Source organism: Ostrea edulis, chromosome 2, assembly GCF_947568905.1.
Source record: "Ostrea edulis chromosome 2, xbOstEdul1.1, whole genome shotgun sequence".
Classification (NCBI taxonomy): domain Eukaryota; kingdom Metazoa; phylum Mollusca; class Bivalvia; order Ostreida; family Ostreidae; genus Ostrea; species Ostrea edulis.
The window spans coordinates 10,773,156-10,788,716 of record NC_079165.1 but is presented as its reverse complement, the minus strand read 5'-3'; the positions used below and the strand labels follow the sequence as shown (position 1 = coordinate 10,788,716).

The 15,561-nt window shown below is 36.1% G+C and overlaps 2 protein-coding genes across 3 annotated transcripts in view; both read right to left on the bottom strand.

The window, feature by feature from the left end:
- LOC125678963 (titin-like) overlaps positions 1-15,561 on the bottom strand; it is a 294,828-nt gene that overhangs the window by 42,852 nt on the left and 236,415 nt on the right. The gene's annotated exons all lie outside the window — the stretch shown is intronic.
- On the bottom strand, positions 1,289-15,530 carry LOC125678964 (titin-like). Its single transcript, XM_048917790.2, has 2 exons — positions 3,680-15,530; positions 1,289-2,884 (listed from the first exon to the last, which is right to left on the bottom strand). Exons 1-2 carry the CDS (start codon positions 3,795-3,797, stop codon positions 1,746-1,748), a joined length of 1,257 nt encoding a protein of 418 aa, XP_048773747.2. The 5' UTR covers positions 3,798-15,530; the 3' UTR covers positions 1,289-1,745.

Sequence of the window (15,561 nt, the reverse complement as noted above, 5' to 3'; positions counted from 1 at the left end):
TACATCAGAATCATTAGCATGAATCATAAAGAAGAAAAAAAGACCCACAATAGCTACCCTATTTCTCAATCTTTCCTTCTCCAAAAAAAAAGGACTTATGTAATACTGTGTTGGTTTGTTCTTAAGAAAGCATTCAATGTTCATTATCAATTAAACAATCTTAACGCTGAGAATTTTTTTGGGATTAGTTCATTTGTTAGACGTGCATGCTGAAACGTTCCTTTCCATTTAACTTTCTATTCTTTAAAATTTTCACCATTCTGGAAATGTGCAACAGCCTTTCTTTTTAAAGACAAATATTTGCTTAGTAAAACTATAATTCTGTTTGGGAGACCCAGCGGTAGTGTCTGATGTCAGACAGTATGACTTCAACAGCAGACAGCAGCCTAAACATAAGCTGTACATACATTTCTATTTTCTTGGTGGTCAAACATAAAGGTCAACACACATGTACAATGAAGACAGTGATTTTTCAGACAGAGTGTCCCCAGTTTCTAGATTTGCTGTGGCAGATGGGGTAACCCTGAAAAAACAACAGCTGTCCAAACGAGAAATTGGACTCCATGGTCCACCCCCTCTCCAAGCACTATCGCGGTCAATCATCTTCATACCATCAGGTTACCCTCCAAAATATTCAATTTACATTTCCGATAAAGCATTTCCTGTCCTCTGCATGAAGGACTCGTACCCTATTTTATATATTTAGCCAGGACTATTGTCATCCAGAAATATTATGCAAATACATTACCATAGATGCATACTGTTAATCGAAAATTTGATACTCGTAATTTAAAACTGTTTACACAATAAATTCATGTATTTTTAAAAATATTTCTGCATATTCACAGAATAAGGGGGATCGAGAGATTGAGAGAAAGAGTGTGTGAATGAAAATAGCAAGTTTACATTTTGCTGCTTGAAATGTGAGCTCATGTCATGAAAGGAAGGCAATATAACACAATTCCAAAAAAATGTACACAATATGTAAATAATAATGCAGGGAAAAATCACCATTTTTGGAAGTTAAAGTTCTTGCACCAACAGATATGTTAAGAATAAACCCTTCTAAATACATAAGAGTTTTGTAGGTCTCCAAAGAAAAATAAAATAAACAGCTTCTCAAATCAGAAAGAGAAATAGCCTGCAGATACTAAATCAGTTTTTAAACAGCTCACTATTTTGTCAAGAAATTTTGAGAAGCTTAGTAATTCAACCTTCTTTGAAACACAGGTTCTTATTTTCAGATAGAAACCCTGGAGCAGTTGGAATGATATAAAAACACATCTGAGTGATTTCAAAACTTTTATGAAATAATAAATACATTTCAACATTAAAAAAAAGAACACTAAAATGTAAATGTTTAGGATTCTGAAATTCTTTTGTTTTATCATTCCTCCCTGGTTATCAAGAAATGCAGGACTATTGTACATATTGAATTAAATGACAGTATGCACTATATATAAATATATCTGTTTTTGTATTCAGTAATGTACTGGAGGATTAAAGTACATGATAAAGAATGACACAAAGGCGATCAGATTTGATTCAACCTTGGATTATCACACTGAAGACTCTAGTTCAGAGCACCATGTGGCAGAACGGGACAGATAATATTCTGTCTTCCACAAATCTCATCCTTTGTAGAGCATAGCATTTGTAGTAATCCAATCAGTCCGACACATTAACCCAAAAAAGCATGCTCCATCTACCCGTAAAATAGGGTCAGAATTTATTTTGTATTTATCCTACACAGCTGAAACAATATCAAATGCCAGATTGTGTTCGTCCTCTTCCTGTATAACTTTATCATACAATTTTCCTTTGGAATTGAGAGTTGAGTAATTTCCATTATTATCAGCATTGAGAGTTTTCACTAAAAGATCATTAGAGTTTAAAGCACTTCTAAGTGATCGGAAATCTGGCAAGTTTTTATTATTCTCGTGTCTGTCTCGCCACACGGGCGAGGTGTCATCAGCGTTTTGCTGATGAGGAATCGTAGATTTCTGGTCCGTCACCCAGGCTAATTTTGTATCATCTGAGTATGGAGCAGAGAGAATATCGTGGGACTGGGGGTTATACCGCCATCCTGGCAGAGGGGTCTTCACATAAACAAGATCTGATTCCTTTTCACCCCTAGAGTCATTAAATTCCTCGGGGATAGATGTCATTGAAGCTGCAGAGGATGAACATTTGCATGAATCATCTTCAGTAGATGTCATTGATATGCGATGAAGTTTTAGTGATGATACTTCATCAGTATCATCGGTGAACACTGACGATTCTTCGATGGATTTCCTAGATTCTCTGTCCTTTAAACTGCAGACGCTCTCACGTCGGGAACCTGGCAGTATGCTAGAGGGTAAAACCGTGGGTCTCTTAACACAGTGGACAGGCAAAGAGTGCCGAATACTGCTGTTACGTTTGAAAGGAATGGTTCCCACTTCACTCATCTCCTCCTCAATCTCCGTCTTCTGTAGGAGATTTGATACGCTGTTTTCCACCTTGATATAGTGACTATGTCTTCTGGTAAGTTTCGTTACCCTCTCCTCCTCCTCCTTTTCCTCTGATGGTGTAATCCACGGATTTTCACTCAGAGTCCGAATCACTTGTGAGGGAACACTAGGTTTACCTTTTCCATATACGTTTTCTGTCCTGACACGAAACATATACTCCACACCCGGTGCCAGATTTTTGACATCATAGGTATTTCCCTGGCAGGAGTTGGTGACCACTTTCCAGCGTTTATCTTGAACCCGACACACCTCCACCTGGTACGCTAAAATGGTGCTAGACGGGCACCCATATGGAGGAACCCATTTCAGTGTTAGGGACGTCTGTGTGATGTTATTCACTGAAGGATTTCTCACTGGGGGGTTGGGCTTGCCTACAATCAAACATGAAACCTATTATCATACAAAATATCATACTCCTTTTAGGATACAAATTTATTCACAAAAGAGACAGAAATGTTTTCTTGTGTACAACTACTTTATATTCAAATTTCAACTGCTGATAATTTCTAATGCTAATAAATTCACACAAAATATTTGCGAGATATTTTTTTTAAAGATTTGATTATATAAAATTAAATCTTAAATTTTCTGCTACTTTGGACAAATTTTTGAGTATGTCATCTTTAAAACTTCACAACATCTGTTTTAAGGGGATTAGGTAAAAACAAAATTTCTATCTTGAAATAATTTAAATGCAACAAATGTCAGGATTTCCAAATATTACAATACATCACTTTTGCCTTTTGAACCAGGTCCCTAAGATGCTCATAAATTTTCAAAATATCAAGAGCATTAAAATCTCTTAAAACTTAACATTACGATAATAAAACATGTAAAAATGACATTTATTCATTTTATATTTCATTTTATTGAAAAAAAGTTTTTAATTTAAAAATACTCTACAATTTTAGGGGTGGGTGAGTTGTGAAGTGCTCCTAACAGGAAAACATTAATTATCACATGATATAACACTGTCAAATCCATAAAACACATGTGACCCTACCAAAACAAACATCAAAGTGACGATGTAATAATTATGTCTTCTTGGAAAAACTATTTGTTCATACTCCCTAAAGGCTCAATTAATGATCCATTAATCTTATAAATCTTAGCAGTCATTGATAATTTAGTACATAAATCAAGATAAATAGAGATTCTTGTCTTACCTTCCGGGTATCGGACACCATGATATTGAAGCCTCTGAAAGTTGGTGTCACAATTTTTAGAGTTCTTCTCGATGTTATATCGAGGGTCGAAATCCGAATGAGAACTGTTTCCTCCCATGTCTTCAATCAGTTAATCAATCTTCCACTACTTTACAACCCCTTGTTTATAAAGTTCCTGGTGAAAACTTTTAAGTTGTTAAATATGACAACAATGTTTTTTCTTCCTACACATTTCCAAATTGAGCAAGACCAAATCTTACACGTTTGGTGACAAAGTTTCCTTCCTGCGCTATAACGGACACACGTGACTGGGCGCTCGTCTTGACGGGAGCTGGAGACACGTGTAGGGGATCTCTCTCTCGTCAGCTGTAGCCTCCTCTCAACTGGATGCGTGATGTTTGATTGAACCTTTACTACCTCTTTAACTCGGCCCACCGAGGAATTTAAAGTCCAGAAAAAACATCAAAGGAGAGACAAGCACACTAAAACTGTCTCAGTCAATGAACTATTATTAAAGAAATTCCCCTGTCTTACACACAGATACAAAATCAATGAATTCCTTTAGAGTGAAAACTTTTTCTTCCATGTAACATGTACAAGAGACTTCCCTGTATAAAATGTAACACACACAGAAGTGTTTGTTTCCGTCATGCACTCAGATCAGAAAATGAAACTATGGGCCAATCCGTGAGTGATTTAAATAGTATATCAATGATTGTACGCACATCCAAACTTTTATAAAGGTGTGTGACTATGGATGAGTCAGATAGCAAGAGCTCACTAAAACAAAATCGTGGCCTGAAATGTCCCTCTCACTGTAAACATTTATACCGGCTAAGTACTTACAAAATTAATCACTTCTTTCACACACTGAATGGGATATGAAAACACAAATGCTCTTTGCAGTGTGTACATGCAGTGGTAGACTGGTTGTTTCATGTACCTCTCACTATTGCAGTCTAATGATAAGGCATGGGGGGTTCCCTATCAACCAATGAGAATTCAGAATGGCAGAAGGATTCTCAATTCAAAATGACCCTATACAATGATTGCTAAACAAACACATTGTCCAGCTACTGTCCACAACAGAATGTAATGTTAAAACACACAATAAGGTCAGCCTTGCATTGTTGTGAAATAAAAACACTAGACACTCAACACTGGCCCAGTACTGTGTTTACACCAAGCTGAAAATCTAGCCTGTAGATATCACCAGCCTGTGAATTTATAGGCTGGGGACATGTGCTGAAGCTATCAGCTGTCACTCAAACCTTAGCTTTTGATGCAGGCCTTCGTGTCTGATATAGACATATTAAATTTGTTGACCAATGCAATATAACTGCAGCCCCAACTCAAACCTGTCTTATATAATGGCTGGGAAAATTATTACCTGTTAATAAAATAATCCCATGTCCCCCAGCACATATAAATAAATAATAGTATTTGGCATGTTTAGACAGGAATAATTATTTATTTTTAACTGATATGAGTATCTGGTTGAAATATTTCTCAGAGATGTCACAATACTGAGTAATTAGGTAAATGTCAAATGAACTTTAAATTCTATAAAGGTTTGGGGACATAACATATCAAATTTATCACAACTTAAAATATTTAATCTCATAATATGTACTGACAAATTTAAGGTCTGATCATATTGTTCCTGTTAAAATGGTGACCAGTCATTGAAGTTCTGATAGTACATCACAGCCCAGAAAGATCTTAAGAGACTTTAAAAATTTGTTAAATTCTTGTGATGCCAGAGATATGTCAACATTTTTATAACCTTTACAAACTCCAGTATATGTAATCATGATGACTTGGTCAGAGTATAAACAACAATTCAAAGCAGCACATACTTCAAAATGGTTAAATCTCTGAGGACACGTCGTAGCTATTCAGTCCTGTAGTGGGTAAGAAAAACATTGACTGGGGGATATTTTCATTAACATAAAATAAATAAATAAAAAATTTCAATTGATTCATGACAAAATAGTTTTAAGTTTTCTATTGCACTGAATTCAAATTCAGCAAGTGGGCAAGCTTCATTTTCTCTGTATAAATAGATGTCTACCTGTCCAGTATCTGTTTCAGAAGGCTCCTGTCAAAAAATTTCCATAAGAATATATGATCTACTTTTCAATGAGATCATCTATAAGGGCATACATTTACTACAAAAAGCCTTTCATTGTGGTGGTTTTATTTTCAAGTAAATCAATGAGTTTGCATTGACAAGAAAATAGGTTCTGGAGAAATATTTCGTATGAACTGGAATGCTTCTTGGGTCTCTTGTGAGATATATCCTTGTCCACTGGGAGGTTAATCATAGGAAGGTAATGAATGCAAGGACATGTCCATGATGGGGAGGAACCACAGATGACCAACAAAGCCCCAGACAGCTGTATCTCATCAACAAAGCTTCTTATCTTTGGCCAAGAATCAAAGAGAATTAATAGCCTTAACATACCCAGGTCAGTCTACCAAGTCTCATGGGGTTCCATAAAACAGTTGCCAGCCACCTTAATCAATGTGCAATTACACACTGTATGTTAACAATTCAAACAATTAAAGAGGCTATGTTTGGTGAGGTTAACTGATCAAAATATTATTACACAGTAAATTACATAATCGGGGATTTATCTTATCTCCAGGACCACAATACTCAAGTCACGTCAACATTTCCAACAGATAGTTCTCAAGATCAACCATGTACAACCCAAACTAGCAATTACAGCTAATGAGCCACAGTTATTAATTGCAATTAACAATTTCATTCAATATACATTACTTCATCATATTGTGGTAACTTGTTATACATTTTTTATGACATTTTCTCAGAATCACTTAGTATTATGAAACCAGAACAAGACAAAGTAAATTTGATGTACAATACTACAGTAATCTTTACACCATGTCAATTTCAACTTCTGAAGTGAATGGGTCAAAAGCTGGTACACATACAATCAGAATTTTCCCCTGAGGAAGCCATATACATCAAGTGGCAGTCATTTAAAATCAATTATCCCCAGATGTCCCCAGAGTTAGTCTGCCATTACTGCCATAGCCTAGGTCTAGGAAGAAACACTGATGTGCTGACCACAAATCCAAATCTTTCTACTTAACAATGTAATAAAGTGACATAAACCTAGATATTTTACTGCCAATTCAAAGTGAAAGTAGAGACACCTATCAGACTGTGGTACCACCCCTTTTATCCTCACCCCAGCGGAGTCTTCTTACCGCATGAAGGTAATCTTAAGGAGTAATACGATTTTGATGTAAGGTTGGATCATGCAGACAACACATCAGGTGCTCAAGAAAATCTGTAAAACCACTAGACCTGAGCTTTTCAAGATAATTTCGTAAGACTTCAGTTAATAGGATCAGCTCACTTGTAGGATAATCAAAGCTTTACTTGCATGTCAGCAATTAACTTCAAACAATCTCAAAACATAACATTCCTTTTTAGTTTCCAAAACAATGAATCATACTGGCAGATTTTTCTGTAAATCAACAAAATCTGGCATTGAAATATATGTGGGAAAGATCAACTTTATTATTCTGAGTGATGTCAAAAATTTAATGGAAAATCTATTATATTACAAACAGCTACAACAGACAATAATTGCACGGCCATCAGCTGGAGTGGTCAGCAATTATCTTCTTTTCCCCCCAAGGTTCTTCCTGACAGTGCGCCAAATGCTGCACCAAAAATGCATCAATTTCTGTCTTGTTAGAAATCTTCCTACAGGGCAAAATGGTGTCTGAAGTGACAGTTCATCTAAATACTACAAATAGGTTTCCTTGCTCCCTGCCAAAAAAAAATCTATTAACACTGCTCCAAGAAACTTCTTGGTTCATATTCAGATGATCCTGTTAAAATTGGGCTTGTCAGCGATTTATTGGGTGCTAAATTCCAAATGTAGGTGCGCGCAATGTATACACCTAGAAAGACTGAAGGGGGTGAAAAAGTTCCTCATAAAGTAAAATAAATCTCCAAGTACATAAAGTCCCCTAAAACGAAGACCTGGACAAATTTGTTTTGTCACTAATACAAGAGATGTCCCTGCAAACAGACAAACAAAGGATTTGTCGGGCACTATGGTGTCAGGCCAACAGTAAATTTAAAATGATTAAGTAATTTCATTAGCTCCTGACAAGTCGGTGAAAGTTCAATGTTCTCTATGTTGAACAGGACACCACCAGACGCTGGGGATGATTATCAGGGCTGAACAGATGAATTCCATTTGAGAATAAAGAAGTCGAGTGGTCAAAGTGCTTTAGGTGTCTTGTAATATTACTTGTAACAAGGCTATTTTTGGACTTTTTTGTCCAAAATGCAATGAATATTCTGAAATAAAACTCCTCCAATTAACACCATCTTAATATAGTCCTACAGTTATACTCAATTCATATGTCCTTGAAAAGGTGTCTGGTTGTTTCAATAAATGATAATAATAATTATAGAGGGAGGCATGGGAGGTGTTTCCTGTAATGATCCCACTGCACCGAACATCAAAGAAAAGTGTTTTATGTGTATACATACATACTCTCAACTCGGCCCAATTAAATCATGTTTTGACAAACTCAATACGGAAGTCAGGCAACTTCGCGATTTTTAAATGTCTCGAGAGGTTCCTTAATGGTGAATCACCCCTTCCATGATTAGGAAATCTTCAAATTTCATTTGTGCAAAATTTTTGACTGTTAATGCTGCCCAAGCCCTCTCTTCTCTCTTCTTTATCTCGGGGCTAGAAAGGCTCTCAAAGAAGGAAATCCCGGTAAGTCCCTCGTATGAAATCCTGCCTGATCCTGGACTAAGTTCTTTACTTCTGTGGGTGAAGAGTGAACCACTCTGCCCCAACATTACAAAAGTCAGCATGTCATTTAATGTTGTTGTGAACTTAGCCTTTTAAAAGTTACAACCTGCAGGGGAAATTGCTTGGTTGACATTTCAAATACATGATAGGTATTACACTGGATTGCACATGGACTACCAGGAAACTATGAAAAGCAAGATTTCAATTAAGCCTCCTGATGAGAGAATCAGATCATGAATTCTCAATGAATCATTATTATTTTTCTTTATATATTTCTTTCATTAAAGTACCAGAAGACTAATGGTCACGGTGCACATATAGAATCAATATCTCCTTTCTCAGACCCTACATGACAACCACTGATTAGCAGGACAGACAAAACATTCACATCATCAGGGACTCATTTCTGATAGGGGGTCTGGGAATTTTTGATCTTGGGGGTAACTAACCTACTCCAGCATACATTGTCTAAAAGTCCCACAAGAAAACAAAGATCCACTACAAGGTGATTGATTGATGGCCACTCTCCTTCTTTTCTAGGTTATAAAAGTTTTTATGGCTGGAGAAGTAATTCACAGAGATTGTCTTGTTAGACTAGTGAATTTCTATTAACCCTGTCTGACCCAACAGTATCATATATCCCTCAAAAATAAAATCACCCACTATATCAATTCTTCTCATCACACAGGTCTACTATATACACCCCACCATTTCAACTTTTTATTCACATGGAAAATCTGATGCAAGATCTACACATATATCTATAATTTGATATATACATAATATATATGTTTTTACTAAAAGTCTGTTAAAACAAAAATTAGTTCAATATCAAAATAAATGAACCAACAAAATTTATATGAAAATCTGTGCAACCTTTGACAATTCTACATGGTTTATCTGTGCAACCTTTGACAATTCTACATGGTCTATTTGTGCAACCTTTGACAATTCTACATGGTCCATTTGTGCAACCTTTGATAATTCTACATGGTCTATTTGTGCAACCTTTGACAATTCTAAATGCCAAACAGCTGTTCTGTAAACTGCTTGGTCAGTTAATCTAGGTCACTGTCTGTTTACTTGGTCAGTCAATCTAGAGAAAGAGAGAGAGAGAGGTCACTGGACCCCAAGTGGTGGTAAATACTTGTGATGACATAAGAATCAAACATTCCAGCCGACCCCCAGCGGTCAGTAAACACACCCTATCATCTTGGACTCTGTAGGCTTCTATTCCAATCTGAAGGACTGGACAATGACCAAGTACCTCCCACTGTCTAAAATTAGTAGGTGATAGACAAATTGATGCCCCCCAACCCCTACCATAGCAAGGGACCACCACTGGGACAATAATTTACCAAGTAAAAACCAACAGTGATATCTTAGCAACAAACTCTGACCACATGCAAGTCTTGTCAAACTTTCAAGTGCAATTAATTTGAAAACATGTATACTACAAGACCAATCTTCAACATTTATACCCATTTAAAACTTCAGCTATTGTAGTTTGAAGTTTGGTCAGAATGACAAATTCTTGAAGAGTTATCCAACTATTTCAACTCTCCTAAAACCAGAAGATTGGCCAACAAAGGTTACTGTCAGGGATTGGTGAAATTCGTCTCTCTTTACAAGCAATCAACATAAAAAGGTATTAAAATGACATTTTGTGCTCTTTGAGCAAATTTATGACCACATAACTTTTTTACCATGTTTACCCTGCCTTTACAATTGTCCCAATGGGTCTCCCCAGAATTAGAGGCATTAGATAAAGCTTTAATCGTCGTTTAACAGGAAATACTGTGGTTTGAGAAATCATACAGTGGCCATAACACACAAAGGCTTGCCTGTCTACTCAAATACACAGGTGCTTAGCAGCATTCTGCATACTCAGGTACTCGGTGCTCAGAATTACTCGAATTTACTACCCAAGGTCATCACCTGTATATATGGCTGTATTGCATGTTGAACTACAATATGATTAACTCTTGCTAAAACTCACTTCATCTGGTACTGAGAATTGTATCACCAATAGTTTTCTAATATTAGGTTGGTCTTTGATCATTGGTGCCAATTTCCATTTGTATTGGCAGCTTACCTATCCGTTTCTGAACAGAGAACAAATATTCACCTGCTCTCCAGGTGTGTTCAAGTTGACCATTCATCAGGTGATTTGAGCCACCTTATCTGTGAGCCAATGATTTCCCGTTATTCTTTAACTATCATTTAGAACTGAAGCTTTTCAATCCTGCTGTCCAGATAAGATATGTCGTCTAAAATCTGCCACTCTTACTGATTAAGTTTTCAAATCAAAATTCAAGAAATCGATAAATTTTGGCCCAAATATTTGCTACTTTTTCTACATATGCCATTATTAAATTCTAACCATCCATCAGTTCTTTTAACAGTCAAGGTGACTTGCTAACAATGGATGTTTTTGTAGACACCATTCAGCTCTTATACACGAAATTTTCATTGTATTCTACAACATCTGCTGGTTGTATTGGATATCCTGAAATAACCTGACACCGACAAAAAACGATAAAAACACGGAAACTCCCTCCTCTAACATGCAATCAGGTCTGGTGGCCCTGCATCTTCACTTGGCAACAGGTGCTGCTCCCTGTCACCTGACAAAAGGTGAGTTCTACTGTCCGTTTGGTGTCAGCCTCAATGTTAGTGTGTGACAGAAAGCACACACCACCTTTAAGGATTTGTTTTCTAATGAACTGTAATTATTTCATGCACTGCGAGAGAACAAGTTGCTACAATCATGTGCTTTCTTTGCATGTGGTAGTGTAATCTTGCATTAAAATTAAAGCATGTATTTTGGGAATACTTTTAAATTGACTTAATACCAATATGTAGAAAAGTTAATTGCTGGAAAATTATTATGTTATTATGGTTTGTAATTCTGAGTTAAAGTACAAGGAATGTGTTCTTGCTACATGGTAAGTGTAGTTATAACAGGAAACCAGCATGTTGTAATCAGCAATTATAATGCACAGAGAAACAAAAACAGACCCATTTGGAATTCCTTTGTTTAGCACCACAGCATAGCTGGCACTTAACAGGTCATTCAATTTTTAAGTCAGCAATCTTTTGTGCAGTGTTCAAACCAAGTACAAACAGGAAAAACCTCTTTGCAACCGGGTCTTGGCAATTTAAAAATGCCCATCTACCCTAATGAAATTCAAAAGTAAACAGGGCAGCTATCAGAGACAATCTAAAACTACCCCAGATATAGAGGATGTTACATCACCATTCCAAAGCAAGGTCAAAAGAGGTCAAGTCTGGATACTGAGAACTCTGGGGAATATTGAGACAGGCCAATTTCAAGTTCAAAACTAACAACCAAATTAAAATGTCAACAGGACCCCCCTAAAAGCCAGATTCATGACCAAACTTCAAAAGCGAAAATCATGTGTATGTATAGCTCTAGACAAGACAAACTGAAGAGGATGAGATAATTGGATTTTTTTCTTCAAGGGCATGAGATGATCAAACGGAATCTGAAAGTCCTAACTATCGCCTTTTCTATCTCTTTCATGCCATCTCCATGATCCCATTCATTACCATCTGAGAGAGTGCAATAGAGAGGGTTTGAAACAAAAGCAGTGACATGGAAAAAGATCTGGAGATTATAGCACAAGTATTACTTTAAGTTATAATTACAGGTCAAATAAGGGGGTCTAAAACACAGATCAAAGGACCACAAGTCACACAGGTCAATGGAGGGAGGGGTCTAATGCAAAGGTCACATGGACTACATTGTCACACACTTTTTTATTCATCATAAACTTGTTTTCTATAATTTGGGAAAGGGTTTCAAACCATACAAGTATTAACCTAAAAGCCATTTTCTCACTCAGTGAAGGAGTGTGTGTGGTTTTTGTGGTGAAAAATATATAAATTATCATTTTGGATTTGAATGTTCCACTCACACAACACAGTACGATAGGGTTTGACCACGGGAATGAGCTAATAACTATCCTTGCAAGGTGGTCAAGACAATGACCTTTTTATGCAAAATAAAATAACCACTGTATTCAAAAGCAATATTAGATGACAAGTATTGTATCGCTCTGTATGACATTCATTATTCAGTTTACATCAACAAGGCCACAGTATAGGTTTATTGGATGACACCAGAAGATAACTTTCAGACTAGAATTTACTCAACAGGAAATACCCAAGCCATGAATGTTCTCACCCCTACCAATGTCATTCATAAAAATCTCTCATTACGGAGATCTAGTCACGTGAAATACTGCAGTGTCTGACCTAGTGACCAATCATAAACCACGGACGATTGTATCCTGCCTGATTCACTAAGCCTGACGGAACTGTGCGTTTATAATTACAGAAATGAGATTTAAATTCATCAAAAAGTTCAGCAAGTGAAAGAAATGGATGAGTCTTGTCTACTTATATTATTCAATACATATGACTAAACTGGGGTAGATGATGCAACAGATACGTCATACAGTTTTAAATGGAAATTTGGTGCACATGTATCTATTCATAGAATTATTAGAACACTGCAACTGAAGTTTCTGCACACAACATTTTGTCAGCCCACACCAGCCCTCTTGACATTTACCAGATGGGACCAGACCAACTAATTACTGAGTGATTCACTTAAGACTTATCACAAGTGCATCAAAGCCATTTACCACTTAAAGCAAATTTTAATTATCAGTCTTGACTACATAGATTAAATAAACATTCTCCCCTTTAAAAGGCAACTTCCAAACGACTGTTTTTAAATGTTTCTCTGACAAAGACGCTAACTATTTGTGAAATGTCCGCAGATAAAAAGATAGTTGCGTCTTCAAACTTGATTAGAAAAAAATGTTGTGGTAAAGTGGTTTACAATAACAGAGATAAAACAAATCCTGTGTCGATCTAAAAAGTACCGGTTTGTAGAAACCCCCCAGTCTCATCAAACCTAATCGTGGGTACATTCTACCTTAGCAACAAAAATGTGAATCATTTCATACACTGCAAACAACCTTTAGCTTACTTTTGGTTTCATAAACAACTTGCCACAAACATAATTAGTAACACCTCACCCCCCTCATTAACCAGCAGGGGGCTACTAAGTGGGTCTAAGTTATGGTTGGTTGTTGTGAGGGAAAACCATCTTTATACTTATTAAAAACCTGAATTTTTATTAGAAATTTTTACATATTTGTCTCCAGCTTAAAATTTTTGTGAAAATTTACACACATTAACGCAGATTTACAAAAGAATTTTAGAATTTTACAGCTGAAAAAGAAGAGTATGGAAAGTGACCTAGCTTAGTTTAAAGTACATTGTGTTAAAAGTGTCTTGTAACACACACTGCATATTTAGCATATCAAGTTCATATCTTGTTCCATCAAGATTATGATCTCAGACAAGATAAAATGTTTAAGGAAATGAGTATATGCCACATCAAATAGGGGCTTAGATGACACTCTCATTTCAGAAAAGGATGTGACAAAATGTCACAATTTACCAAATAAATAAATCAGATAGATATCAGAAAAGAGAAATTTGGCCCCCAATTTATTTTGAGTGGCTTTATTGAGTTTTAATGAAGCATGAGACTCGCAGACGCTGTTAAGATTCCCTCACAGTTGCCAAAAATATAATAAAAACTTAACCTCATAGAATGCCAAGCTAATAGCACCAGCAGATTTACGGCTCCGAAAACTACAGGAAAATAGAAAACATCCAGAGAAGCTAAGTCAACAGGTAGCTAGGAATTTACATTTTTACCAAAAATAATAAAAGTGCAGTCAAACTGCTTTCATTAGATATAAACTTGTTCCTAATTATATCTTTAAACAACTTCATTCAATAATTTTGTATTTTTTTGACCGGAACTGGATCTACAAAAGAGCTTTTTTTTCTCTCTTTCATTTAACTATAATGGTCTGTTTTAACTGTCACTATGCAGAGGAGATAAGATTTCAAACACGGTGATCTACTAGAGTGAAAACCATGTCCCGCATTACTATCTTTTGTGTTTTAAAATAAACTGTCTTTTCATGTGCGACATCTGAAACCTGCTCTTGTAATTGAAATTCTATCAAACTTTTCAATGTATTGCTCCCTGGCCCCCACAAGCTTTTTGTTTCCAACAATCTGACATGAAATACCCCCAATACAATACTCGGTTAGGGGCTGGATATTGGCATAAACTTGTTCTGTTGATTTGAAATTGGACATGGGTACTAAAACTTTTTTTTTCTGATAAGGAGGCACAAATTCTGGTGAGGAGAGTATTGTTGACTTGTGATTTTATAATGTTAAGGATAGTGGGCATGCTAACACCAGAACACACTGAGAGCGGCTATTTTAATTCATTTGTGACTTTTTTCACTCCATAATGAATTCCTGTATTTGTGTATACAGGAAATACATTGTTTCTGTTTGAAGTTTTCCTCCTTTTAACGTGTACACAGGATTCACTCAGGAAAGACAACTGACATATTCTTTTACAAACTCTCATTCCTTAAAAAGTTGCAGCTCAGCATGGACATACAGGAATTTTTTCCACACCTTCATTATCATTTTCATTAAATGCCACAGCATACTTGAGGTTCCATGGTCTATGTCCCTCTAATAAGCCGACACAGAACACGTAATTATGCAGAAAAGGAATGAAAATCTCCCTACATTTCTTTGTAAATAAAAACCCATTTAACCCTGATTTATTGACAATAATGTGATTTACTTCATCACTGGCAATGAAAGGGAAGAATTTTGATAAGCTAGACAGCAACATCTTTACAATGCAAGATGTCATTAGGTTTGCCAGATCTAATACAGAAGAATGTGGTCTGTGTTATAAACGGACTGAACATCAAGTAAATATTAATCATCTTAGGATGCTGTGTCATGATACAAATCAACGGCTGAAGTGTTCACCACCAGTTCAATGCATATATTGTGGAACATCATTGTACAATAAATTTGAAGTTCAAGAAGGTAAATGGAGTTACGTCCCTTTGCCTTATTAAACTGGCACGACATGCAATAAATAATGATACTACATGTACCTATATCTACTTC

Bases quoted from the DNA above. Each gene is read 5' to 3' on its own strand.
- LOC125678964 (XM_048917790.2), bottom strand. From the start codon at position 3,797: ATGGGAGGAAACAGTTCTCATTCGGATTTCGACCCTCGATATAACATC. The intron at 2,885-3,679 runs GTAAGACAAGAA...GTTTGATTGTAG, and splicing joins TGGTGTCCGATACCCGGAAG to GCAAGCCCAACCCCCCAGTG.